This window comes from Sardina pilchardus, chromosome 22 (assembly GCF_963854185.1).
Source record: "Sardina pilchardus chromosome 22, fSarPil1.1, whole genome shotgun sequence".
Lineage (NCBI taxonomy): Eukaryota > Metazoa > Chordata > Actinopteri > Clupeiformes > Clupeidae > Sardina > Sardina pilchardus.
In genome coordinates this window covers 12489073-12515591 of record NC_085015.1, presented here as the reverse complement: position 1 = coordinate 12515591, position 26519 = coordinate 12489073, and the positions used below count along the sequence as shown (strand labels likewise).

The 26519-nt window shown below is 43.4% G+C and overlaps 2 protein-coding genes across 4 annotated transcripts; one reads left to right on the top strand and one right to left on the bottom strand.

The window, feature by feature from the left end:
- Window positions 1-822: 822 nt before the first annotated feature.
- minpp1b (multiple inositol-polyphosphate phosphatase 1b) lies at window positions 823-7196 on the bottom strand. Its single transcript, XM_062526498.1, has 5 exons — window positions 6494-7196; window positions 6110-6304; window positions 4772-4869; window positions 3049-3179; window positions 823-2157 (listed from the first exon to the last, which is right to left on the bottom strand). The coding sequence occupies exons 1-5, from the start codon at window positions 7068-7070 to the stop codon at window positions 1779-1781; spliced, it is 1380 nt and encodes a 459-aa protein (XP_062382482.1). The 5' UTR covers window positions 7071-7196; the 3' UTR covers window positions 823-1778.
- An 828-nt stretch (window positions 7197-8024) lies between these two features.
- Window positions 8025-26459, top strand: sgms1b (sphingomyelin synthase 1b). Of its 3 annotated transcripts, XM_062526373.1 has the most exons (7): window positions 8025-8181; window positions 16456-16664; window positions 18960-19884; window positions 20392-20509; window positions 22830-22983; window positions 24006-24172; window positions 24306-26459. In XM_062526373.1, exons 3-7 carry the CDS (start codon window positions 19229-19231, stop codon window positions 24477-24479), a joined length of 1269 nt encoding a protein of 422 aa, XP_062382357.1. In that variant the 5' UTR covers window positions 8025-8181; window positions 16456-16664; window positions 18960-19228; the 3' UTR covers window positions 24480-26459. The 3 variants fall into 3 exon arrangements, with proteins under 3 accessions (XP_062382357.1, XP_062382358.1, XP_062382359.1); XM_062526374.1 differs by lacking the exon at window positions 16456-16664 and having other exon boundaries at window positions 8026-8181; XM_062526375.1 differs by lacking the exons at window positions 8025-8181; window positions 16456-16664 and adding an exon at window positions 18391-18465.
- The last annotated feature ends 60 nt before the right edge of the window (window positions 26460-26519 follow it).

Below are 26519 nucleotides of genomic sequence, written 5' to 3'. Positions count from 1 at the left end.
GTGGTATCTTCTCGTAGGCTGTTAGCGCCTTTAACATGTAAAGGCTACAATTCTTGGCATGGAATAGCCTATGGCTTGCAAAACGTTGGAAAATAAAGAATTGATTTGTGAATGATTTGATGATTTGTGATTTGTCTTTTAGCTTTTTGGGTGGTAGCCTATCTTTTAATTCATGCAAATCTGATCTAGGCCTACAGTATATTCCAAGGACTCCTGATCTGACAGACAAACCTGAATAGACCTAAACCCATACATCATGGATCCTCTCTATTAGTTTTATCCTTCACTCTTAAATAACATTATACAACAGGTCTTGTCAAACATACATAGCCTACCGACTACTGACTCACTCATCATCAGCACAATTTGTCAGAAATTCATTTTTAATAAGGACACTTCAACCATATGAAATTACATTTTCAAATTACAGACATACAAAATAAAAAAAATAAAAACTACTAAGAAATGTCACCCATTGCATTGGCATCATGAAAAACTGCTTAAAACTTTTCATTTAACATCATAAAAAGGACACACATTAACAACATGTTTAACAGTGATAGTGATTAGGGGAAGCCATCACAAAGATAACCGGTGCCAATTTATAAGTGCCATGATTTGTACTGTTAATATTCCACTGAATAGGAGAATATGTTGTATTCATAAGAGATCGAAGTCTCTAGATATTTTTAAGACTCAAACCATGCCAACTCTTCTGCTGTGTGTATGAGAAACTCCAAAAGATCTAACTATTGCATCACACTACACTTCACAGTACTGAACACATATATTGCTCCCTACTTCGATCTTGCAATCCAAACCAAACGAAAAACCGTTCACTGTCAGTTACAACCCAAGTGGTTCTTTGAGTGCCATACTTTTAACACATCCAAGTCTTGGTAAGACTTTCTAAGTTTGAAATTCAAAGTTGTGACAGTGCATGACAGACATACAAATAATAAAGAAATCAAAAGGTCCCATTATCAGTGGAAACATCTTGTCAGAAGACTAAAACTGAAAAGTACAAAAAAAAACTTTGGAGCGTTCAAGTCATCACCATGTTAGCACCAAGGGCCAAATGCAAACAGAACCTGAATACACAGAGGCATGAATGTAATTAAGACCTGATTGACCTGTTTCTGAAGTTATTTTCTAATAGGGAGGAAAACTTTTTTTGATAAAGACAACACATAAAGAGAAAACATCGAGCATAAAAGTGAGGATCCTTAAAACAGTTTCAGGAAAAATAAGCAATGGATCTTGAAATATAACCCGGTGTTCTCCACTTAATGTTTAAGCACTTTGAAACCTTCATGGTGCCTAACGCAGGTGGCATAACCCTCCGTGCACATTTACGTACGTCAAAAACAGGCGTCATAGACGCGTCGTCCCAATTGTTGGGAAACATGCGACAACCCCACACGCCACGTCGATGACTCAAATCTCGTCACACACCACACCATAGATTCAAACCACACAATAAATTTAAGATAAATAAGGCAAGAAAATATGTGGAAAGGAAAAAACACAAATACATTAAAAGCCATGTAATAATAACACGTTGAAAATGTGGTGAAATCAAAAACAAAGAATCAACAAGATAAAATATAATCCTGCAACATCGTGAAAGCTCTGAAAAAGTGCAAAGGAACATATTTTTGGTGTGACTACCCCATCCAAAACCTAGTGCTTCATTTTTGTACAGTAAACCGCTTGTAAAAGTGAAAAAATGTCATTTGCATTTTTGTCACCCTTCACTATTCACCTCCTTGTCCAAATTACAACTCTGTGTTCTTTCTGTTCATCTTGCGCAGCTCACATTCCTTCTCAAAATTACAGCCGTTGAGCAGGTCACTGTAGTGATCCCTGACCTCCCGGTAAAGCGGCGCTGATTGGTCGATGCTGGGGAAAGTCATCGGCTTCTCGTTCAGCAGGAACTGCAGCCGGAGACCTTCGCCGCACTCGTAGAGAACAAAGACCATGTTGGCGGCGTACGGCACAATCTGGCTGGTGCGGAAGGTGCGCCCCTGCTGCTGGCGGAAGTTGCTGGCAGTCAGCTGCGTCTCGTCACGGAAGAAACCCATGAGGGAGAGGAGCGGGAGGAGGGTCTCGGCGTGGCCCACCTGCACCGTCACGGCCTCGGTCACGTGGCCGAACCTGGACAGCAGACGAGAGGGCGGACACACACGGACACACACACACACACACACACACACGCTCATCATGACAACAGCTGTTACAAGAAGACATGTACATTTTCACCATCTGCACACCGCTTTGTTAGTAACAATCAACCAATGAAATCAATGCACACATACCATACACTGCAGGTGCAACAGCTTGTTTACTTGTTTGGTTATGGTTATGGTTATTGTTATTTAGCAGACGCCTTTGTCCAAAGCGACATACAAATAAATAACAATACAAATTCATTTAACAATGAACAATTACAAAAAAAGGGAGAATAGCAATATTATCAATAAACAAAATAATTTCAAGCAATAACCTAATGAGAAATAAACAACAAATATATAGGATAATAGCAATTAAACAATACATCATTCAATCAATCATATAATCACAATAACGATGGCATGGTAAGGCTAAATTTAAAGGGACACTTCACCATTAAGCTTTATATCTTTAGAAAACCAGTCATGTTTTTGAATAGTCGTGCATCATTCCCCCAGTTTGTCTTGAGATGGGAGAAATACGGATTTCAATGAAACCCATGAATAGGACTTCCTGCTTTCAATGATGTAAAATGATGATTTTTACATCATTGAAAGCAGGAAGTCCAACATTGAAATACGTATTTCTCCCATCTCAAGGTAATCTGAGGGAATGATGCACGACCATTCAAAAACATGACTGTTTTTCTAAAGATACAAAGCTTAATGCTAATCGGTGAAGTGTCCCTTTAAGGAGAATAGCAAAAATAAACAACAATGTCAAATTCAATCAATGGACTAATTATAACAAAAACAATACTGTATACAGGTACAAACCATAACACATAAGAAACACAACATATGGAGGGTTCCTTACTTGAAGTCATAAGCAGCCTGGTCAAGTCGTCGGAATAGGTCATGAAAGAGAGTGCAACTGGATTTGCGGTTGATGTCATGTCCATATCCCCTCTTCCAGTACTGCTTCAGGTCACTTTTATACTCCAGCACCTTGTTTTTACAGTTAACCACATGAGCAGTTAGACATAGTTGGACTTAATTCACATGTTTAACCAACGTTATGTAAAAAAAAACCAAGAGCCTATGTTGAGTAAAGATGTGGGCAGCCGTGGTGTACTGGTTAGCGCATCGGGCTTGTAACCGGAGGGTCGCCGGTTTGATCCCCGACCAGTCCACCACGGCTGAAGTGCCCTTGAGCAAGGCACCTAACCCCTCACTGCTCCCCGAGCGCCGCTGGTTGGGCAGGCAGCTCACTGCTCTGGGTTGTGTGATTCACGTCACTGTGTGTGTTCACTGTGTGCTGTGTGTTCACTAATTCGGTTAAATTGGGTTAAATGCAGAGAACTGAATTTCCCTCACGGGATCAAAAAAGTATATATTCTATTCTATTCTATTCTATTCGATGTGTCTTCTGAAGGCCTAAACAGAGCCCAGCCAAGAATTCCAATAACATTTTGATCAACTTTGAGGGACTGCTATGACCATGCAGGATCATCCAGACTACTCATGGTGATTTTACTGCATGCTATTCCTATTTATGTACCAGCCTGCAAGATTTGAGCCTCCTACAAATTCTAGTTCTTGAGCAATGAGCTTGTGAACTTTGACAAAAAAAAGAGGCACAACAAGTTTGACACCCCCCTCCCCCCGTAAAACTGGCTTAGCACAAAAACATTTTAAAAGGTCACATGTTTCACCCTGCAATTTTAAATGAATGCTTTTCTGAAGTCACACCTTGTCACACTTTCATCAGAATACCGAAAGGAAGAAGCGCTGCGCCACACCACTATTTTCAACTTAGTAGAGCCTTTTTCAGAAAGCCCAGTTTGTGTGTCTGTTGCTTCACGAACACAAGCATAATGCACAAAGGCTTTCCGCCAATATTTTGGTAGCCAAGCCTATGGGATAAAAGCAAACTTTTGCGCCCTCATTCTTCAGTTGTGTGCAGAGACTTGGTCCAGATACATGCAGTGGTGTTCACAAAGCAGTGTGTATGGTAGTGCACAAATCATGGGAACAAGTTGTTCAAGTTGGACCTGTTGGATCGTATACCAGGGGGCATGGATCAGTTTGAATACACCAGAATACTTGAAGAGATCATGTTGCCATATGCCGAAGAGGAAATGCCCCTGAAATGGGTTTTTCAACAAGACGACGACGGCAAACACACAACTAACATCAGTAAAAATCTCCCCTGACCTTAGAACACTTGGGGGGCCACAGAAGAACAGTGGAATGTAGTTTTGATCACTTGATTTGGAATTAAATGTGGAATGTTTTCATTACATTTGAAATATGGAAATACAACTTATTTTGCACTTTATTCATTTATTTGTTTTTTCTGTGCTTTTGTATTTGTAGCAAAATAAACAAATACATGCGTAAAAACATTGAAAAGGAGTACTTTGCACAATCTATGACCTTTATTAAGTGAAGTGGGGTTAGGAGGTGGCATCTGGCAAAACTATCAATAGCTAACCTCTGTCAACTGTCAATATCCATGTGTGATCACACATTACCAAAGTCGAATACAGTGCCTGTGTGTACAAATGTCAAATAATTTGAAAAAAAAAGGAACATACTTGTGCGTCAGCCTCATCAAACAGGTTGCACCATGGGGAATTCAAAGACTTAATAGAGAACTCGTAGGAACACAGGAAGAAAGCAGCCTCCACCATATCTGATAAGGAAGATAGATATAATATGTTTGTTAGTAAAGTGAGACCTTGTAGGCCTATGGAACACAGAGATTCCACTAAACCTTGCTTTACTAAAAACCTGTTTGTGTCTAGCAGAGTATAGGTCATGGTCACATAGTCAACGACAAACAATTCTACAAAGTTTTAGTCACTTTCACTATTGACTGACGAGGAGGTACCATCCACCTCTGGGCACAATGTTTAATAAAAGTGGAGCGCATAGCAAAAAATTCATAACTTTATTGAGTGTAAGATAAGAATAACCTTTGTGTCGCGCTTTCCGCCGGGGGTGTAATATAGTGCCCTAGGTGTTTGAGGGGAGATAGCAACAGATGTGCATTAAAGGTGCACAGTCAGCGATCTTATGCGATTTCAACCCCATAACATTCAGCACTCATCTTCTTACACTTCGTTTTTCACAAGTTTGTGAAAAAATGAAAAAAAAAAGAAAAGACCCCCCCGGTCTCTGTAGGTTGCCCAGGTTCCGAAAACTTCAAACAAGCACAGGGGGCAGCCTGTTCCCATACGCGTAGCGCTCTATGATCTTTGGTGGCTACCTCCCTGGTGTGTTTCATTTGGTCCTTGGTTAAAATATTACGTACTGGTTTTGGACAAAAGCATCTGCTGATAATTTTGAATATATACATTAACATAAACAAGTGCAAACTTCCTGTGCAATCGCTGACTGTGCTTTTAATTCAGTGGCTCTCAAACTTTTCCCGTCATTCCCCGCTTTGGAAGAGGGGAATTTTCAAGGCCCATCTGACCCCATAAACTCGGTAAAATGGTAATGTTAAAAAATGGTTCCATTTTGCATTTCTTGTCTTGGTCCACTGGATCCGATGTTTTTTTTTATATCATATGTCAGTCTGTTTATCACCCCTGTGCTTGTGTGTGGCTATTTTGTTTTGAATATATTATCTTGTCAAAAAAAGAAAGGAGTCATTAAAAATGAACCAAAAAAACCCTCTTCATCGCACCCCACCTGACCTGTCTCTATTCCAGTAATGGTGCCCGCCCGCCCCACACTTTGAGAACCACTGCCTTAATTGAAGAAGTCCTCTTCAACTAAACATTAGTGCCCTATATGTAGGGCACTACTAAACATGTACTTGCTACTCCATCTAGTGGTACAAATATTGAACTAATAGAACAATCAAGTTCATTTTAGCATACTAATAACAACAAAGCCTCTCTGGGCCAGTGCAGTTCTGTCCTTACCTGTGGTTATGTGGTTGTGGGGGATCTGCAAGCGATCGGCAATCCTCCTCTGAACCTTTTTCATCTCATCAGAAGAACTAAAGAGGTCGACCTCCTGAAGAGCCGTTTTGTTGTTCTCCACGTTTTCAATGAATTTCTTGCACTGATCAAAGAATCTCATGAGATTGTCATTGTACTCATGACTGTAGCTTGTGTCTGGGGGAGGAAAAAGTAAAAGCAAGCGGTACAAAAGGCATCAGAACACAGCACAGAGAGAGCAAGAGGAAGTGAATGATGACAGTCATGGTCATCAATCAATGCATTTAATTATGTTGATCCAACGCCACCATTGCAAATATTACAGTATTCAGAATTCTATCATCTATTTCCTGGGTCAAGAATTACCTTTGATACTCCAGAGTCTGTGCAAGCCCTCTTGGAAAGCCTCCACACTGTCGACACATCTGTGTTTTGAGCTAGTTATGAACTTAATACGATTGTTTTTAAAGTTGTCCTTAGAGATCAAGGTTGGAAAAGATGTGGCCAATCTTACAGCCAAATGCCTGTGATCATCTCTGCCCTTCTCCACAAGTTTTCCGTCCATGTCCTCGGTGTACCACATTTCCCAGTTGGTCTTGATGTCTCTTAACCACGTGTGTGTATCCTTGGCTTCATTTATGACGAGACTATGGAGATTTTTAATTTTTCTGACATTTTTAGAGGTAGGAAATCGTGTACCATGGCGAATGACAGCAGTAAGGTGAATAGCACGACAATCTGAAGATGGTGGCTTTGACAGCGACTTGTTAACGGATAAAATATCATCAATTAAATATGGATTAACCTCCTCGTATCTACCCTTTGTTCCAAAGTATTTAGCAATCGCTGGTATTGTTGATAGCGAAAAAGTAGCGCTTGAAAATCGAAAAAAGATAACACTAAAGGCGGAGAGAACAGCCTTTCTCCTCAGCGCTGGCCTCATGTCGGACAAAGTTTTAATTCTTTCACACGACTAATTAAATTGTCTCTGGCTTAGGCCGCCTATGATTTTGGAACAAACTGCTATCCTCTACTCTCCCCTACCATCCAAACTGTTGTTGTTTACAGGAAAACCGGGAGGCGAAACGCATGTTTCCTGTCGCACTTTGACCTTTCGAATTTACCCAGATCTGACCGACCAAATAGTAGCCCTGTGTTTAAACCGGTTTAAACATCTTCATACCTATTACTTGAGCATTTGAAGTTAAACTCGTAAAATATAATTATCCATATTATATTTTCGATATTGTAATTCTAGTGGGGTTCACTGAAGTGATTATTTTATCACCACAGTTTGGTTTATTTTACGATTAATTGTGGCGTCCGCTCTACCCAGCTTCTGATTAAAACAACCACCTGGTGGAGCCATTGTGCCACATTCCCAACTTGAGGCCGTTATCAGTCACAGGGAGGGATGGTTTAAATACTATAGTTACAGCCTACATAAAGTAGATAATCCTATTTGGCCTACAACATGCTGATATAATGATGACATCATGGTGAAAAAAATAAGAACATATTATTCACCCTCTTTTACCAAAATATTTTGCGTTCATGCGCTAGAAATTGATGGATAGTTTGATAGTCCTATAGACTAGTGTGAGGAGCAAATTATTATGATAATCACATTAATATGTCTAAACAAATTTAGCTTTGGTTACGTCAATGAAGTAGATTAAGTATCAGGTTTTAACGTACTGCAATGCATTATTCTGAGGCAAATTCAAGTGCAACATTTTGCGACTCGAGGGTGGCACTATCAAGGATGCTATCATACTCTGAAAGCAAAATGTGTAGTAGATGTGACGTGCGTCCCGCTTTTCTAGGATTCACGGCGAATGGTAGGAATAGTCAACTGTTCTAAATTTGCAACAATGAAACCGCCCACCTCCACGCAGTGCAGAAGCGCTCAAGTTAACACATGCATTGAGCCATCAGTGTCTGTTTCAACCTGAGGACAGATGTGTCTGATGGCATCCAAATCGATTAGATAACAGACGGGTCTGACCTCCTTGTGGATTCCAATCAGGAACGATTCAGAGACAGCGTTTATGGTATGTTGGCTTGCTTCAATAGCTCTGCATCCCCCCCGCTACGGTTATGGCTACCTGATGTAGCTCACTGGTAGCTATTGTGCTAGTTGACCAGCTGGGTGGGCATCTTGGTGGCAGGAAATGGCTTTTTCATGGAGTACCGGTTCACTCCATTGTGCACATTGGAACAATTAACTGTCCATGCTTGTTCAACTAGCAGGGCTCTATCTGTTGCTTGTTGAAACTTCCAAGCCTCTGCTTTTGTGCGGTGGGCAGCTAACAGCTAACGATGCGACTTCTGGTCTGTCGTTGTAAGGGGGCAGTCTTTTATTATTATTATTATGTTATCTATCCACAATACTGTTGTATTACCAGAATTATCTGATGCGGGCAGTTGAGTTGATCTTAGTTGACTTTGTTCGCTGTATTGCACAGTCGTTTTCAGTATTCGCCCGCGCTCGTTGTAGAGTTGAAGTGCAGAATATAGAATATACTCTCTTTTTCCTCATAGGTGCATCTAGCAGTATGATCTTTCCAGTCGTAGACCACCGTTTTAAAGGCAATTCCCCCTCCCAACTGAGAGCAGGAAATGCTTCACTGTGATGTTGGCACACAGTAGGCTGTTTCAGTTTTCTCTCAGGTCAGAGACATCTTTAGTGACTAAGATGATTGAGTAACTGTCCAGATTGCTCCCTGCATTTGCCTCTGTTTCATAAAAATAACCTAAAACGAATAGGGTGCCGAAAACAGCACTCCTGTAATAACTGAGAACAGCATCCTTGCTTGTCTAAAGCCGAGTGTGTACTGTGTATGAGAACTGGGGTTGGCATAACAGCTGCGACAGTCAGATATGGAAACAGGTGTTGCTTGGGAGTCTGAGCCTGTGGCGCGGTGTGGCCCATTTGAAACCCCTCCCGTGCTTGTTTACTCCAGTCTCCCAGCTCATTAGTTCCTCCAGTCGTGGTGCACAGGTCTCAGGGCAGCAGATGTGCATATGGAGTCACTGTCTCTGGAGAACTCCTTCTCAGAAGCGGCCACAGTACACTTTATTAGTAAATACAGACAGGGCCTAATGCATGCTAATTTGACCCCATCACATGCAGAGAGATCGAGAGGCCTATTTTTTTTTATTAAGCAACGCATCTTTAGTTTTGGTTATAACTTTAATTATGTCTTGACTATAGGCTACTATTATAAAGGCGGTGTAAGAGTGTGATTAGATAAATGAGTCATTGGTAATGCATTCATTCTGTGCACTGTAGGCCTAGTATTTCACCAAGTGAACTGCAATCAACCCCCTCGTCCCACTCACTACCTGCCTTAGTGTGTGGTCTCTTGCATCCCCACTCCAGCTGTTTATATCATTCCGCTCATGTTCACTGGACAGCCTGTTGAAATAGTAAGATTTGTGCCCCAAGAGGCAGCATACAGCGTGTTCCTATTATAGCACATATGGAAAAAAGTCAGATGGTCCTGTTACATAATTAGTCAACTCTGAATGAAGGAGAGCTATCCTCCTTACAACTGTGCATTACCGTAGTGGTTGGTTATTGTGTCTGTTTTTAAATGTAATATGTATGTAAGTATTAGGCTGTCATCTTTTATTCAATGTTTTAAAAGCAGTTTTAAAAACATTAGATGTGCCCTGAAATGCTTCAAACAACACAGCAATCAACACAAGCAGAAACGTGGACATTAACAATCCATCCTGAACCCTGTAATAATTAAGGATCTGAAAACGTTTGGGTATGCTAATGTCAATCTGTTTGGTTGCTGTGGCAACTCCGGTTCAGTTTCATGAGTACGGCCTTCTCATTTAGACTTCCTGAAGCAATACGATTAACAGGAATACAAGCCTCGGTTAATCACTTCTCTTGTTTCATAGAGGGTATCAATTAATCCCAGGCATGTCTATTTAGATTTGAATGCTAGCTACATCAGTTCAGACCCCCCCACCCACCCACCCAAACAACCATCACCACCCCCCAAGTCATCAAAGAAACTGAAACTGGACTATTAAGTTCTCATATTGCCTCTTAATTGTGCCTCAGATTTAATTAAAGCCAGCGGTTTCTTCCTCATTGCTTATCAGTGCAATATAGTCTCTGTCCAGCTTTAGATTAATTGAGGTAGACAGGAGGGTGGCCATCCCACATGGCCAGGCATCCCTCAGGAGAGAAAGGCTGTCCAGGGCGAACCCAGCCAATTTCTGCCATCAGCACTACGAATTTGTCCCGCAGCCTGGATCTTCTTTGGAGAGGTATAGAGACTACTTTGGGGATTGTGTATTCAAACTTGAACGTTTGATGCTGACTTGCAGTACCATTGCCCAAAACTGCTGTTGTAAGGCCCCATAAATAGGTCTCTTCTAGGGTTTCATTTTGAACCATTAATCTCTGTTTTGTACAGAGATCATCACTATTGCCATTTCAGAAAAAGGAAAGAATAGGTGCTCCCAGATAGCATTGTTACAATTGTTTATATAATGAAACAATTGCTAAAACTTCAGAGACAAATGCATAACGTCAAACACAGCACACAGAAACGTTTGTGTTTATTTTCTGCTGCCAAAAGGAGGAAAAAGATATCAGTGACAGGCTTTGCTAAGTCCTGCCAAGACAAAGACTGCTGGATAATAATTCACTTGAACAGGTTAAAAATGAAATGAAATGAAATGAAGTGTGTAGTCTACTCTACAGTATGCATCCAGAAGGTTAAAACATATTCATTGCTGGCCGTTACAGGCCGAGCCTTGATGGAAAGAGCTTTAAAAAATAATTAGCAAGAAGAAAACTTATGCAGTGAATATATTATGCCGAACAGTAGGTATGACGAAAAAGGATGGTTTAACAACTCTGTAAGTGCGAGGAAATTATTCAATATTCAGGAGGACAATGGTCAGGGTAAAACCTATTGACCGTCATAAAAACTGTTCCTGGGACTTTGGGCTTCTGGGACTTTGATTTTAATTTGTGGTGAAATGGGGAGGAACCTAAAAACGTAAGAAGTCATTCAACATTCAACAGTTATTCAACACATGTTGAGCTAATACATTTACATTTACATTCGGCTCGGTGGAAACAGAGGGGTGTTTACGATCTGTTACCGTATTGCTCCAAATGGACAACAATGCTTTGTGAGATTGAATGGAAGAGATTCACCAGAAAGGCATCCAATGAGCCCATAGTGAGACAATGTACAATGGATTATTGTAAGAAAGAATCCAGATGTCTGGGCAGGACACAGCAAACTATAAGATGATGATGACTATCAGGACACCTCAGCATCTAGACAGAGGGAATGACTATTGAATCGAATGGGTTTTCGTCGGTGGTTGGGAGGGCAAGAAACAGATAATCTAGGGCAAACAAATCTGAATTTTTCAGATGCATCCCTACAGAAAACACTAAGCAAGATTAAGCTGCACTGCATGCGACCTTTCGCGGTTGGACGTACAAAGACTGTCCACTAAAAGATCATCAGAGCAAAACATTTGGAGAAATGAGCCATCTGGGTGTTTGCATTACCTGATAAGTGCGCTTGTTAGTTGCCGTTGCTGAACATACAGTAGTATGGCTAATTTACAACATGGTCATGGTTGTTTACTGCCCCATTAACTGTCAATGCAGGTAAGCTCCCCTCAAGCTTGATAACTTGGAAGCCTATGGCATGCTAAGTCTTACACTTTCAACACAAGAATCTCACATTGCACATTAACAATCCAATAGGATTCCAATCAGATTTTGGGATTTGTTTTGGACAATCATAAAATCCTGTAGGACAGGACTTTTTGATAAAGTGATGGACATATACAGTAGACAGTAGTCATTGCCATGGACATAAACATGTTAATGTGACAGGTCATGTTATCATTTTAGCGGTAGGCTAAACCCTGAATATTTGAGGTAGGCTAGAGAGTATGGATTCACTTAAAGTGAGAACAACATAAGACAGAAACCCCAGTATGTGCTGCGCAGAAAATGACTGGCACGTGAGAGCATAAAACCATCAAAACTAAAATGCCACGTGGAAACAAGGCATCCCTTTTAAAGGCAAACCTGTCGAGTATACTTTGAAAGGTAACATCAATAGTTGAAGACTTCACAAATGTAATGTCAAACATCTGCATGTTCCAAACAAGTACAGTAGGCCAGGCACATTGTGTGTCTTACATGTAGCTCACCATATCCTTTTGAACGCTAAAAAAGATATATGGGTTGCAACCATAGACTGTAAAAAATAGGTTGCAACGTTATGAACATGTCAAATTGTGGGTTCCAAATCCAGACCATTTAAGAACCACTGCTCTAATCCATGTCTCTTGCTTTGCCCTATAGGCTTTACGCACGGAAGGCTGTTCAGGTACCTCATTTGTTTCCGGTGGAGCCAGGTGTGTTTGAACCTGCTGCCATTGTTAATGTAATTAGTGTCTACACGGACTCGCACGGTTGTTGCACCTAGAGAATCAGCACGTTATGATGTAAAAGGATTTGTTTGTGTGTGTGTTAAAATTGTTATTATTAAGCAAACCATAACTTCAGTGTTGGAGCATGTATGGAGCAAAATGTAACAGAAGATGCTTAATGCTCCACTGGAAACAAATGAGGTACCTGAACAGCCTCCCGTGCATAAAGCCTATATTGATAGCAGTGGATCTCTTGCAAAAAGTTCTTTATTTACTGGACATTCCAATTGACACAGAACACAAGCTAATGCTGGCAACTACAACAATCTATTAGTCTGTTTACATTGTGATGCTGTTTTGCTTCTCAGTGTGTGGTAACTGTATGTGAGGTAAAGAATCTTTCCATGTGTAGGCCCTCGGCAACCCTTGCTGTGCTGTTACTGGGAGGGGGGTGTGGGGGGAGAGGGGTGGGAGTATACAGCTGCCTCAAGGCCTTGAAGAGAGAAGATCGCATATGTTTGCCTCTCCTTGACTCAATGTGCACAGCTCCTTGGTGTTTAGTCTGCTGCGTTGGTAGCTAAGCTGTGCTGTTTATCATTGGACATGTTGAATTGCTAACTTCATTCTCTTTCGCGCGTCCTCACCTCGAGTATGTGTGTGAGAAAGATCCCCGACACACAGCCTCTCACCATATAGGGTCCAGGGGGAAAAGGCATGTCACCCCCGCAGTGTGAGGGCGAGGGAATAGTGGGCTTGTTTACCACAGTGCCGTTTCCCAGGCCGAGGAAAAAACATCTGCGCTCGGGTTATGCTCAAGCATGTCTCAATACATTGTCTCCCTGACCAAATAGACCAGATAAGATGAACCATGGAGGTATTATAAGAACTGGAGAAAGTGAACAAGTCCCGCCCCCATTCATTTCAATGGGAATGCTAGGCTAGTGAAATGTGCCAAAATTGAACGATTTTTTCAGGCTTCAACATGGCGTTTCAAGGGGCTTGTTTCCGGTGCCGTTTTACTTAGCCAATTAAGTGCCAGGTTACCGATTGACGTAAGGTACAGAAGGAGAGCTCGTGCCCACACTAAGCTCGTGCATGAGCTGAGAGTGGAACAGCCACCAATCAGCATGAGTAAAACGCAGGTAAAACGGCACCGGACATGATGTATTTCTGGAAAATGGCGACGAGGAAGTGCTTTGCTAATCGGCGAAGCTAATCAGTCAAACCCTGACCCCCTGAGATGAACTGAAGGCCTGTGCTTTGCTTTTGTTATTGCGCGTGTGGAGGTCTTCCAAGTGGTGGTGAGGAATTTGAAGAGCTTGCTTCTTGTGTGCGAGAGAGAGAGAGAGAGAGAGAGAGAGAGAGAGAGAGAGTGTGTGTGAGTGTGTGAGTGTGTGTGTGTGTGAGTGTGTGTGTGTGTTATGCTGAGGAAGGCCCACATGCAAGCTAGGCTATTCATGGAATTCCAGGAGCACAGTAGAGCCTTCAGTGTCAAGGTTCATGCCCTTACGGTTGGACTACGGACACACAGCCAAGCTGTTATCTGTTGAATATGTCAAGAATCTAACCCACTCACAGGGGCGTTTGCCGATGCAGAAACACACACTACAGTTTGAATGTGCGATGTTCATGCTCCTGACCTGTATTCAAAGCATTTGTACACAGATGCTTCCTTCTTCCTCCTCATCGTTTACATCTTTGAGATGCTGTCATTTCTTGGTAAACTCTCTTTATGGAATGCAGGTCATTGATCAGGAAGAAACTACAGAGTGTTGGTGTCATTCGCGGAAGTGTACTGAGACAGCTATTCTGTGAATGGCACCCTATCGCATCCTTTTAACTTCCCTTGTGGAAAGACCGGTGTTCAGCTACAGTGCCTTTTGAGCAAGGGCAGATTATGTTGTCAGAGATGGTTTCTGTTGAAAAGCTTTTGTTGGCACACATTTCGTTTAAAATATTTCCACTAATGTCCGGCCACGCTGTCTGCTGCTGCTGCTGGTAAAAGGATATCAAACCCAAACTATTTCCCTCGCGGGAAGGAATTCATCCTCGTAAGTTCTCATATTTGAAGTTATGACAGAGGCGCCAGGCCGTTTCCTTGGTAGTGCACCACTGATCTGTGAGAAGGGAGTTCCGGGTTGCAATCAGACCTGCGACCCCAATCATCACCACAGTGTAGGTTTACACACTGCTATGCTCAGACAGATAAAGCCATTATTCCGTCAAAGAAGGAAATCGAATGAGGTCAGTGAGTCATGTGATGTGCTCCAACCAATCTTTGCTCCCCTCCCTTTGACCTCTGTGAGGTTTCATCAAGGTGCTGGTTGATGGAGGAGATAAGTCATTGTTAACACCGGTAGTGTAGTAGCCTAGTGAGACACACACACACACACACACACCACTGAGCTTTGAGGATCTGCAGAGGTGATGATTGAAATGGTCCTGCAATGAGATTGTTCTCACCTCCGACATCCTTAAAGCACTATCCACATGATCAAGAGCACACAGTGACCTGGTTTAGAGTGATCGCTATCATGCTCACGTTTCTATTTCTTGGGACAGGATGATGCAGTACATAGAGTGAAATAGATGTCCATCACAATGCAGTGTTTCTTAACTGGTGGGTCGGGACCCAAAAATGGGTCACGGAACCATTCTGGGTGGGTCACAGAGCCTTTATTAAAAATGCTACCATCAGATCTAATATTGTACCTTTATTTTTGACAAACTTTATTCATAGCCAATGTCTTTCATGGCCACGGACATAGGCCTAAACGATGTAAACCGGGCATGTTAGACATAATTTTAGTGGTAAACGCAAATGTAATGGCCAAACATCCACGTGTTCCAGACAAGCAGCCTAGGTCTACAGGCACATTGTGTGTTACTATGTAGCTCACCATACCCGTTGGCTTGAATGCAAATAAATATATGGGTCGCGACTTTATGAACATAGGAAATTGTGGGTTCCAAAGCCAGACAAAGAACCACTGGTGCAATAGATGACTTCTCCTATCAGGAGTGCAGTGGCTTTGTGAGGGCAGTTTGCTAAACTGTTTAGTAAAACAAAGTTGTGGGTTTGCTATTTGGCACATAGTTATCTGCAGATATCAAGCTTAGACATAGATAGGTCTTTGTCACAAAGATAAGATGGCTAAAAAGGGCCGGCATTCAAGATGCCCAGTGCACCAATGGTGAACACTGTGAGCACAATGGCCACAACCTTCTGAGGACATTTCCTGTTAAGGGTCTTTATCGGTGCCCTGGCCATAGCCTAGCCCAGTCCACACTGTGAAAATTATTTTCATTTTAATAACTATTTTACCACATTTTCTTTTACAGAATTGTAAATATTTAAAACTATAGCTAGGCTACTTCAAGGATATGGTTAGGCTACTTCTTTGTCAAATTTCAGGCTTATAAAGGCTATGAAACTCGAGACTAGTGAGAAATTCCTTCCATTTTGTCTAGGTTCCACAACTTCCACACCTTTGTTTGCTGTCCTAGAAAAATGATCTTCCGTAACCGAAGACGTCTTGTCAACACGAACAACAAAAGAATTCCCATGGGATAATTCAGGACTTGTGAACTAGACTGAATTATAGCCTTGGAAGTTATGTGTCACACCTAGGTGTTGGTTTTAGGCTTTTATTTTCCTAGTTATTCACATCACATAGCCTACGAGCTTATTTCACAACCTGATTTTTCCGTTTTCAGCATCTCTCAACTCGTGAAGAAAAAATACCACAAATGTCGATGTCGAAATCGAAACATCGCATCGAGTTGAACTTGAAACAGACCAGGCAGTAACGTGATTGTCACTTAGCGCGTGTTGTTGAGTTTGTTAACCTGAAATGAGGTCACTTCTTCCGACTGTTGTTCAACTTTAGCGGGAAAACTAGGTGGATCAGCACTTGGCAGCACCGCTGACTTGTGGATTCGGTGGTGAATGATGGAGGATAGACACGGATGACCAAAGCGTTAGTCAGCGGATGGGCGGGATTGGTGTTCATGACCATACGGTAACACACGGCATGCTGTCAGACGGTTCGCGGTAGGCAAGCGGTGGCAACAAACGTCTCTCGTCATTTAAAATACGGTAAGATAACCTTTACTTGAAACCGCTATATCTGTGTTGAGTTGTTGTTTCGCCACTTCCTCAATGTATTATAGCCTAGTTCTCCTCGGTGAAAGTGAGAGGAAGGCTATGTGATGCTGTTGTGATTTCGCAGCTTTTAGGCTCGATTTGCTTCTCGCTTCCATCACTGAGGCTATCTGGTGAAATGTATCTGTTGTTCTTTTGGTGTGAGTTGGTGACTTCTCGAAGCATCTTTTACAATTCTTGAAAATAACCATCCTGTAGCCTGTCTATTTATTAAGTAGTGTAGCCTGTCTGTCTACCTTGAAAAGTAACGTAACGAAGAGGAAAAATAGGTAGGCTAACTTCCCTATGAAGTCAGGCGCATGAGGAAGTCGTGTTAAAAGTAGCCAGTCTAACAACTTTTCAACACACTAGTCTGTGGCTGTGCTCCGTAGTGACAAAGAAATGTTAGCCTACATGATCATATCACTACTAATCAGATGGCTCACCTCCTGAATTACCCGGATCCTAATCAGATTCATCATCACATGGCGTCACTTGTATGACACGCTGCAGACAGGTACCATCATGTTAAACCCATCAGTCAACAAACCCCAGAGAGAGCTCTGTGGTCCCTTGTGGTTCAATAGAGTCTGTTTTGACCACAGTTGGCTTCCGGTATCATGAAATTAAAGGCGACTGCAGCTTTTGTGTTTGTTCTGAGATGGTGTGGGATTAGCGCTTGGTGGCATTGTGGAGTGAGTAGGAGTGTCGTGGTTGTTTCAAGTGGTAGAGACTTTACATGGGAAATATTTTCCCACACTCTCTCCCTATGGGCCTTTCCTTAACCCACTCCAGAGGGCAATTATAAGTGTCCTTTTTTTTATCACCAATATTAATGTAGACTAGGCTGTTATTTTACCATAAGACGCTGGTTTGGGCCGGTCTGATTATTGTTATCATTAATAATAATGTTATTACCACTGATTCATTATTCATTATTATTCAGAATTTCAGTAGCAGGAGAGACTCTGGAGTCTGTTTGGGATAACTGTCAGAGGCCCTGTCTGGCTGTTCTCATCAGTGATTGTCCTAGCGCATGAACCCGCTGTGACTTGGTCTGGTTGATCTAGTATCTGGAAATGGTTATTTTGGCACTTGGAATAGCACCACCGCAGTGGCAATGTAAACTGCGTAGACTACTGACATGTTTTTAAAGCTTCTGAAACGGGTGGAGCGTTGGATATGTCCGTCTGACAAATTATTGAATTGTAAACACTCAAACCTAAGTTAGTTGTGTTTACAACATCTAATAGTAGGAGATCACATTCTGGAATCAGAAATCAATAATAGAGGAAAGGGAGATGTGCAAATTCCCAAATAATAAAACGTATTAGTTGTTTTGTCTTTGAGTGAAAGATATTCGACTACCCTGTAGTAATTCTATCATTTCAATATTCAAGGCCACTGTTTTGCCGTTTATCCTTTGAACACAAAGTTATTTGGCTGCGTATACCGCCAAACATTGGCTTCAGTGATCAAGCACTCGCGCATATTTTACTTGTTGCATACAGCGCGACACTCCTCATAGTAACGCAAACCATATGGTGCCGGGGGCGAAACGACCCCTTCTCCGTGGCCCGACTAAAGATTTGTAAACACACTTGCCACGCCCTTGCTAACACGCTGAAGGGTTCTTGAAATTCCTGTGCCAAGGGGAGCATAACCACACTCCGTTTTTACTCTCTACGTTACGGCATGATCATTCCTCTTTGGCAAGGAAACGGGAGTTTATTATGAAAATGTTGGTTCAGAAGCGGTAAGACGGTCTGTTATGACTCAGAGGGGCTAAGTGAAAGCACATGTCAGTCTTCGATGATTCGATATATTTGTCTTATAGCTTTACAAATTAACATGAAAACTTCACTAGAGCTTTTGTGGTAGCCTATCTTGCTTACAACATATGCGTAAAAGGCGGTGTCTTATGTCTTGTTACATAGCAACATGGAAACTAATTTTTAACTTTGTCTTAAACCTATGTTACTGGTAAGAGTTAGTCACTGAGGCGTGTCATGGAGTTCTCCTCTTCATTTTTTTGGCAGTTGGTTTACAGTCAGCTTTTAAACTGCCACAAAGTTATTCTTCAATTGTATGCATGCCAACAACAGAATCTGTATCGCGGTCCACTACAGTTTACCCATAAGGTCCTCCAATTTGACTGGATTACAATCATTTTCACCAATCTAGCATTGATGTTATTTGAATTTCATGAAAGTAATTCAGAATTGTAAAAACATCTTCTCTCTCTTACAGGAGAGAAATTATCTACCCCTCCCTGTGCAGATTTCAGCAGTAAGATGACTTGAATTGCTGCCACAATTGGATTATCCATTTGGACGTTTGTTGGGATCTCCTGACCTGACCAGTACCGTGAAGTGTGTCGGTGTGTGTCCACCCAATGAGCTTAATGTGTGATGAGCACCACCTGGGGAGGTCTTTGTGTCGCTTAGACCCAGCCGCTCAAAACTCTGTGCACCTCCACCCCTGTTCTCCCACGGTTTGCTGAGGCAGGGCGGTCTGCCATGAAGAAAGTAGCCCAGTGGTCAGTGGAGGAGGTCTCTCGCTGGCTGACGGACGAAGGCATGCAGGAGTATTCCGAGCCCTTCCGGAACGTCGACGTCGACGGCCACGCGCTGCTGCAGATCTCGCAGACGGACTTCCAGAGGCCGCCGCTGTCGCTGGTGAGCTCGGACGGCGGGCAGCAGCTCCTGGAGCGCGTGGAGACGCTCCGCATCGAGCACCACATCGAGGCGCACAAGAACGGACACGCCAACGGACACGCCGTCCGGGACCTCGCCGACGACCTCATCATGGCCTCGGGGGACGGCATCGCCGCCGGCGGCGGAGGGAACAAGTCCGGGAAGCGCAACGGGATGGTCAACGGCTACCACAAAGATCTGGTCCAGATCCCCATGCCCGAGCCCACGCGCTCGCAGTTCCCGGCCGAGTGGGGCAAGACGGCCGTGGCCTTCTTCTACGCCATCTGCTGCTTCGTGTCCACCACGGTCATGATCTCCGTCGTCCACGAGCGCGTGCCGCCCAAGGAGGTGGACCCGCCGCTGCCCGACAAGTTCTTTGACCTTTTTGACCGTGTGGAGTGGGCCTTCTCCATCTGCGAGATCAACGGCATCATCCTAGTGTGCTTGTGGCTGTTGCAGTGGACCCTGTTGAAATACAAGTAGGTTATCAATCATATCTCTATCTCTTTCTCTCTCCCACTCTTTCTCTCTCTCTCTCTCTCTCTCTCTCTTTCTCTCTATCTCTGTTTAGAATGACTGTTGACAGTGCAAACACTTCAGGTTAATGGCTTCACACTCAACCTGTTTATATTGTGGCCGGTCTTTGGGACTCCTTCTTTCTCCGTGCTCAGCCTCTTAAAACTAGGCGCCTTTGGCACATCCAATCTGGAATCTTCCACAGAGACGGACGGACAATCCCTGCCTTCCAATCGTGTCACATTACAGCGCGATTATAGCGGTTTTTAAGAAAGACAAAGAGAGATATGAAGCACACACGAAACACACCTTTGTGTTCTCAAGAGTGTTTGTTTAGCGTTTACCCTCTGTGGCTCTGTTGGCATGACCTGCTGTGTCAACACCGTCATGTCGCCACTCCTTTGTCACCGTGCTTTTGTTCTCCTGCGCTCAGAGTAATTACTTGAATAACTGTTTCCTTTGCTCTGTAGATCCATCGTGGGCCGGCGCTTCTTCTTCATCGTGGGCACACTCTACCTGTACAGGTGTATCACCATGTACATTACGACCCTTCCCGTGCCAGGGATGCACTTCAAGTGTTCCCCCAAGGTAAGATAAGACACATTCTAAAGTTTGTTTGTCCAAATACAGCAGTTCATGGATTTAATGTGAAAATTAAGCGTGGCAGGGTTTTTTTTGTTGTTGTTTGTTATGGAGTTGACCGGTGGAATTTCATGGTTACTGTCACACTTTGACACTTACAAGTTACAGGGATCAGGCAAGTGATGGCTACTGTCATATGCAGTGGGTAATGTCTGGGCTCATTTTGCTCGAGAGCATGTTGGGCAGTGACTGGAAAAGAAGATTAATTGAATTGAGATTACTGTACTACCGAAATCTGTTGTGTTATTCCAAGACTCTGGAATCATCATGCTTTTTCATAAATAGCTGTGCCTGAAATCCATGGGAGTTCTTCCGATCGGAAAAAGGAGGTGCCCCGTCGGCCATCGCATGGAAAAAATTTGGGAAAGCTCTATTTTAGGCCAACTAACCTCTCCTGATCCTCATTTTCCATGCCTGCTTCGTCTGTCCTTCAACTCTGTCTCTCAGTGGGGAGTTTTAGAGTTGAGTTGTTGAAGGGGGGTGGAGGTTTGTGGGGTGAGGAGTGGGGTGGGGTTGGGGGGGTTGGGGGCGGATGGGTGGGGGCGTGTAGGTTAGGACTGTCAGAGACACATGCTCAACAGATGTGTCTGAAAGATCCTCTTCCCTGGCTATTTTGAGAGCGACATGGCATCGGGAAGTTTTCTCTCGTTGCATCACTCTCAGGGGGTATGTGGCGAGTCCCATAAGGGGAAGCACCCGTGCTCACTCGAGAGAGTCGGACCTCTTGCTCTGAGCAGCCAGAGCACAGAGACCTGGTGTTTTTTTTTTTTTTATTATTATTATTTGTGTCAGAGGCACGTTACCGTTGCTAAGGAGCTGTTATGGGGAGAGCTGGAATACTGTTGTTCATCATCCACTGGGCGCAAGTGACTCACACGGGGGTGAGGGAGGGTGTCAGGATGTGTGTGTGTGTGTGTCTCTGTGTGTGTCTCTGTGTGTGTCTCTGTATTTGTGTGTGTGTGTGTGTGTGTGTGTGTGTGTGTGTGTGTGTGTGTGTGTGTGTGTGTGTGTGTGTGTGTGTGTGTGTGTGTGTGTGTGTGTGTGTGTGTGTGTGTGTGTGTGTGTGTGTGTGTGTGTGTGTGTGTGTGTGTGTGTGTGTGTTGAGGCCCGGAAACACTAACAGCAGGAAATGTGGGAAGTCGTTCATTTGGTGGGCCTGACAGACCACGGGGCATCCCCCCAACACCCCAACCCCACACTACACACACACACACTACATCCTACATACACATACACACACTACACACACACACACACACACACACACACTACACCCCACGGTCCCCACACACACACTACAGCCCTACACACACACACTACACACTACACACACTACACACACACACACGCTTTTCACCCTGTGTCCTTCTCTCCTCTCTTCCGAAATGACAAGTACCACTCGGCGGGGTGTGTTTCCGCACGCTGACCGCCACTCCTCGCTCCCAATCCCAGAATACATCAGCGTTTGTTCTAGAAGAGACGGCCATGACACTAATTGGGGCATAATATCATTTCGAGTCAGAGAGTGGAAAGTTGATGGCAGAAAAACAAGGGAGAAATTAATGTCTTGGCTGGACCCTAGCAAAACATGTCAATAGACAGAGACACAGAGTAGATTAATGGTGAGATGTTTGCCTGTTTTGTTGGTGGTGAAATGCCAGTTTGGGTTATGAGATCCACCGCCCTGGACTGGTATAATTTGTAGATGAGGCAACCGTGAGTTTTGTGAATAGTCATTTTGTCCATTGAAATTTGTCGTTTGTTGGTGCCGTGAGAGTGTTAGTGTTTGTATTTTATGAAGGCCGTCAGTGTGTCTGCGTTGCTCAACAAACCCCCAAGTGTGTTGGTTCATTTGTGAGCCCTGGCTGTGTTCTGGAGATAATGGTCTTACTTCACACAAGTGGTGAGCCGTGCGTTTCCTGTGGTTTTACTCTTCGGCGTCTTTCTGTGTGGCCGACTGCTGATTTATGATCTTGTTGTTGCTGTTACTTTGTAACGGTTTAGGCAGCTGTGTAGAACTGACTTCATATGTGTCTATGTGTGTCTCTCTCTCTCTCTCTCTTTCTCTCTTTCTCTGTGTGTGTGTGTGTGTGTGTGTGTGTAGAGAGAGAGAGAAAGAAAAAGAAAGTGTGTTTTGGGTGGGATGGGGGTTGGACAAGGAAATTTCAGTACAAGTACAAGCACTATAAAATGGCACAATAAAACACTAGACACATGCAGAGCCATCATCATAACGTGTGTGTATATGTGTGTGTGTGGTTTCCAGCTGCTTGGGGACTGGGAGGCGCAGATGAGGAGGGTGATGAAGTTGATCGCCGGCGGTGGGCTCACCATCACCGGCTCCCACTCCATGTGCGGCGACTACCTGTACAGCGGCCACACGGTCATGCTCACGCTCACCTATCTGTTCATCAAAGAGTGTAAGTCACGCACACACTCACTCATGCACACGCTTGCGCACTTATCTCTCTCTCTCTCTCTCTCTCTCTCTCTCTCTCTCTCTCTCTCCATACACACACAGACACACACACACACTTGTAAGTCATGGACAGTGCACACGCTCGCTCACTTATCTCGTCGTCCAACGGTGTCAGTCATGCTTGGCAGAGCGGACCAGTCAGACGTGAATAACCTGACCTCGGAAAGTAAAAGTCCAACCACGTACTGTATCTGATCCTGGCCTGCCTGCACCAAGCCAGATGGTGTGCTCGTTTGTACACAGGGAGGATGGACACGTGGTATGGACTTTTACTTTCTGAAGCTGTGGTTACAATACACACCTCTGCGTGGGCCGCTTTTCAAAACTGACTGAGGGTTAAATGAAAACCTTTTTTTCTTGAAGTAGAAAAGAGAAAGGAGAAATAAACGGTTGGTACTGCAAAAAAAAAAAAAAAAAAAAAAGAAGCAATCGGTGCTACAGTACCTAGCTTGAAGATGCTACAGTCAGTACACTTAGCTCGTCAGTACTAAGTGAAACATATTTATGTAAAAACATTGTTTCATCAAACATTCAAAGTGTGTGTAATTGCGGGAATATTGGCCTGCCCTACAGTATATGGAACCTTTAGCAAGAAGTCTGTTACTGTATCTTTACTTTCCTCCTTCTGTGGTACTGGTGTTTAGGACACAATAGTGACACCTGCTGGTGAAATTTGGTGACATCTAAATACATAGTTGAAACATTACAGAATGTGCTCATTTCACAGATAAGAGAGGATTTATGCCATTTTAATGTCTTCCTGTACTCATATGTACTGAATTGTAAGGTCGACACCACACACAACATACACTACAATGTGAACAGGATGATAAAAAGCAAATCAACAAATCAACATGACTAAAAAGAACAGTAAAATATACTGAAGATTCGGTGCTGGTGTAGACTGTAGAGTGAGTGTCAGTTTGATGGTTTTGATTGAGATGAACTGCTTGTGTTCCACAGACTCTCCAAAGAGGTTCTGGTGGTACCACTGGGCCTGCTGGCTAATGAGTGCGGTCGGCATCTTCTGCATCCTGCTGGCCCACGACCACTACACCATAGACGTCGTGGTGGCCTACTTCATCACAACGAGACTCTTCTGGTGGTACCACACCATAGCCAACCAGCAGGTCAGTCATGCTGCTTTGACCCCGTTTCCACTTAAGTTGATTTGAGCCTTGAAGAAGCTCTGGTTTTGTGTTCACTTCACAATCTCACTTTTAACCCGGAATGTTTTCCGGAATGTTCCGTATTGTTCCTCAGGTCCTGAAGGAGCCATCACCGAGCAACTTCATCTCGCGAGCGTGGTGGTACCGGTTCTTCTACTACCTGGAGGAGAACATCCAAGGCATAGTCCCGCGGAACTACCAGGTGCCTTACCTGTGGCGACCGTGGCAGTGGGGCCACGTGAAGTACACAAGAATAGACTCCGAGTGAGCGAATGACTTGATCGGCGGAGCTGACGGACTGACCTTCCTAGTGACCTGTCACCTCTCAAGCTGCCACTGCGTCTTTTTTTGGGGGGGGGCCCGAATTTAGGGGCAGCGAGTGAGTAGAGACTCAAAGGGAGGCTTCAATTGCCCTCAAGTGCCAGATTCCCGTCACAAGAAGGTACCCATGGAGTACCATCACCATAACCACCTCTTCCTTACAAACTCCCCGAATCCCCCCCCCCCATATCAGACTGGTCAACACTGTGACTTATCGTTAAAAGCATTTCATTTAGGGTTGCAAAAGCTAAGAGTGCTTCTTTTTATGCCTATGTTCTTCTTGCCACAAGGGCCAGGGCTGTGCAGAGTTTGTCCCTCCAAGTTTGTTTTGGGTATATGCTAACGGTTGTCCAGGCAACCGGTTAAATTGTCCGTGCATGATTCAAGTCAGTGACCCACCCCACGCCATGGTGGTCAGGACTTGGAATGACTGCAAGGACAGACCTGGAAAATGTGTCACAAGGTTGTTATGCCACTTTTCCCTGAATGTTGGGGTGAATGATGAATGAACAAGTGTGTTTTTCTGTTAGAAAAGAAGCAAAACAAAAAAAACCAAGTTAAACTGCAGTGGGATTAAATCACAAATCCACCAAAACACAACTAGGGAAAATGTGGTGGAGGATTTCTTTCTTTTTTTTTTTGTAATAGTGGCTTTCCTCAAGAAATATTGCCAAGGTGCAAAAAGAGAGAGAAAAAAAAGTTTTTCTAAGAAATCTAAAACTTCATTTATTTTTCCAACTAATGCTTTGTATATGGCAAACGGATATCGAGTGGTATGTATACATTCCTCAGTGCCTTTTTAGACGTGACTGTACTGTCAGCTTGTAAGTCCATGTCATCATGTTTCATATCTCCTTGCAATGTGTAACGGCGATGTAATGTTGTAAGGCATCAGTGTTTGCTTCTTTCTCTTTGTTTTTGTTTGTTTGTTTAAATTTTTTTTTAACCTGAGAAGGTCTAGCAGGTTGCCTGTTTTGCGAAGCTTGTCGCCCCCACCCTTTTTACTCCCCTTTAAGACTGGTGGGCGACGGGCGGGGGTCGCGCAAATCTCTCTCATCCTCCGAATATTTCGCTTCTCTTGTCTAGCCAAGACGTCTAGCCAAGATGTTTAGCTAATATGATTGTGTCAAAGCTGATTCAATTGTGGTGAACCATTTCATTCATGTTGGACTGTTTTTATTTATTTTTCCTGTGTGTGTTTGTCTGTTTATTTGTTTGTTTGTTTGTTTATTTGTTTTGTTGTTGTTGATATGTATGTACTTTGCGGGACCCGACAAACGAGACTGCGAGTTGTTTGGTTTCAGACCTTTTTACTTTGTCATTGTCCAAGCCAAATAAGCTGTATTGCCTGGGCCCTAAATGAAAAGGTCAACTGAGTTTGAGGTGGGTGCTCGGGTGCTCAAAGCTGCTGAGAGTGTCCCCTGGTCCTTTTTATCAGTGGTCACATGCAACAACTCCACCGCCCCCCCCCCCCCCCCCCCTTATCTCCCTTCTCTCTCTCCCTCCCCCTGTAGCCCTCTAAAGCACAGCGAGTGTGGAAAAGCACCAAGTTCAGACTTCCAGAGAGCGGATGGTCAGTGAAGGCCTCAAATTATCCTCATCTTTACCTTTGCTACGCACCGATTTGTTTGTTTGGGATCTCGCTAGTACTGGTTACCAGCTGTTACAGCCCCGATTTTTTACTTGTCCTCAGAGAGGGTACAAGCTTTTTTTTTTTTTTTTTTTTTAAGTCAGCAAGTTACATTTTGCTGTTAATGTTGTTACGTTAGTGGAGGAATTATGTTGGGGACGGCGAGGAAGATGTCAGAATTTTTGGTCTTCACTGTCCAGACTAACTCTCTGAGGTTTTGCCTAACGTGAAGCTGCTAGATGTGTTGGAACATTAGATGATCTGCATCCAGCGGCAAATAAAAAAACTGTCAGCATGCTTGTGGTCTCTTGCGTTTTTCTTTTTCCAAATTTTATATATGGACTGCATGGTCTGCTA

Bases quoted from the DNA above. Each gene is read 5' to 3' on its own strand.
- minpp1b (XM_062526498.1), bottom strand. From the start codon at position 7,070: ATGAGGCCAGCGCTGAGGAGAAAGGCTGTTCTCTCCGCCTTTAGTGTT. The intron at 4,870-6,109 runs GTAAGGACAGAA...CTTCCTTATCAG, and splicing joins CCACAACCACATAACCACAG to ATATGGTGGAGGCTGCTTTC. The intron at 2,158-3,048 runs GTAAGGAACCCT...TCTGCTGTCCAG, and splicing joins CAGGCTGCTTATGACTTCAA to GTTCGGCCACGTGACCGAGG.
- sgms1b (XM_062526373.1), top strand. From the start codon at position 19,229: ATGAAGAAAGTAGCCCAGTGGTCAGTGGAGGAGGTCTCTCGCTGGCTG. The intron at 19,885-20,391 runs GTAGGTTATCAA...TTTGCTCTGTAG, and splicing joins TGGACCCTGTTGAAATACAA to ATCCATCGTGGGCCGGCGCT. The intron at 24,173-24,305 runs GTCAGTCATGCT...ATTGTTCCTCAG, and splicing joins ACACCATAGCCAACCAGCAG to GTCCTGAAGGAGCCATCACC.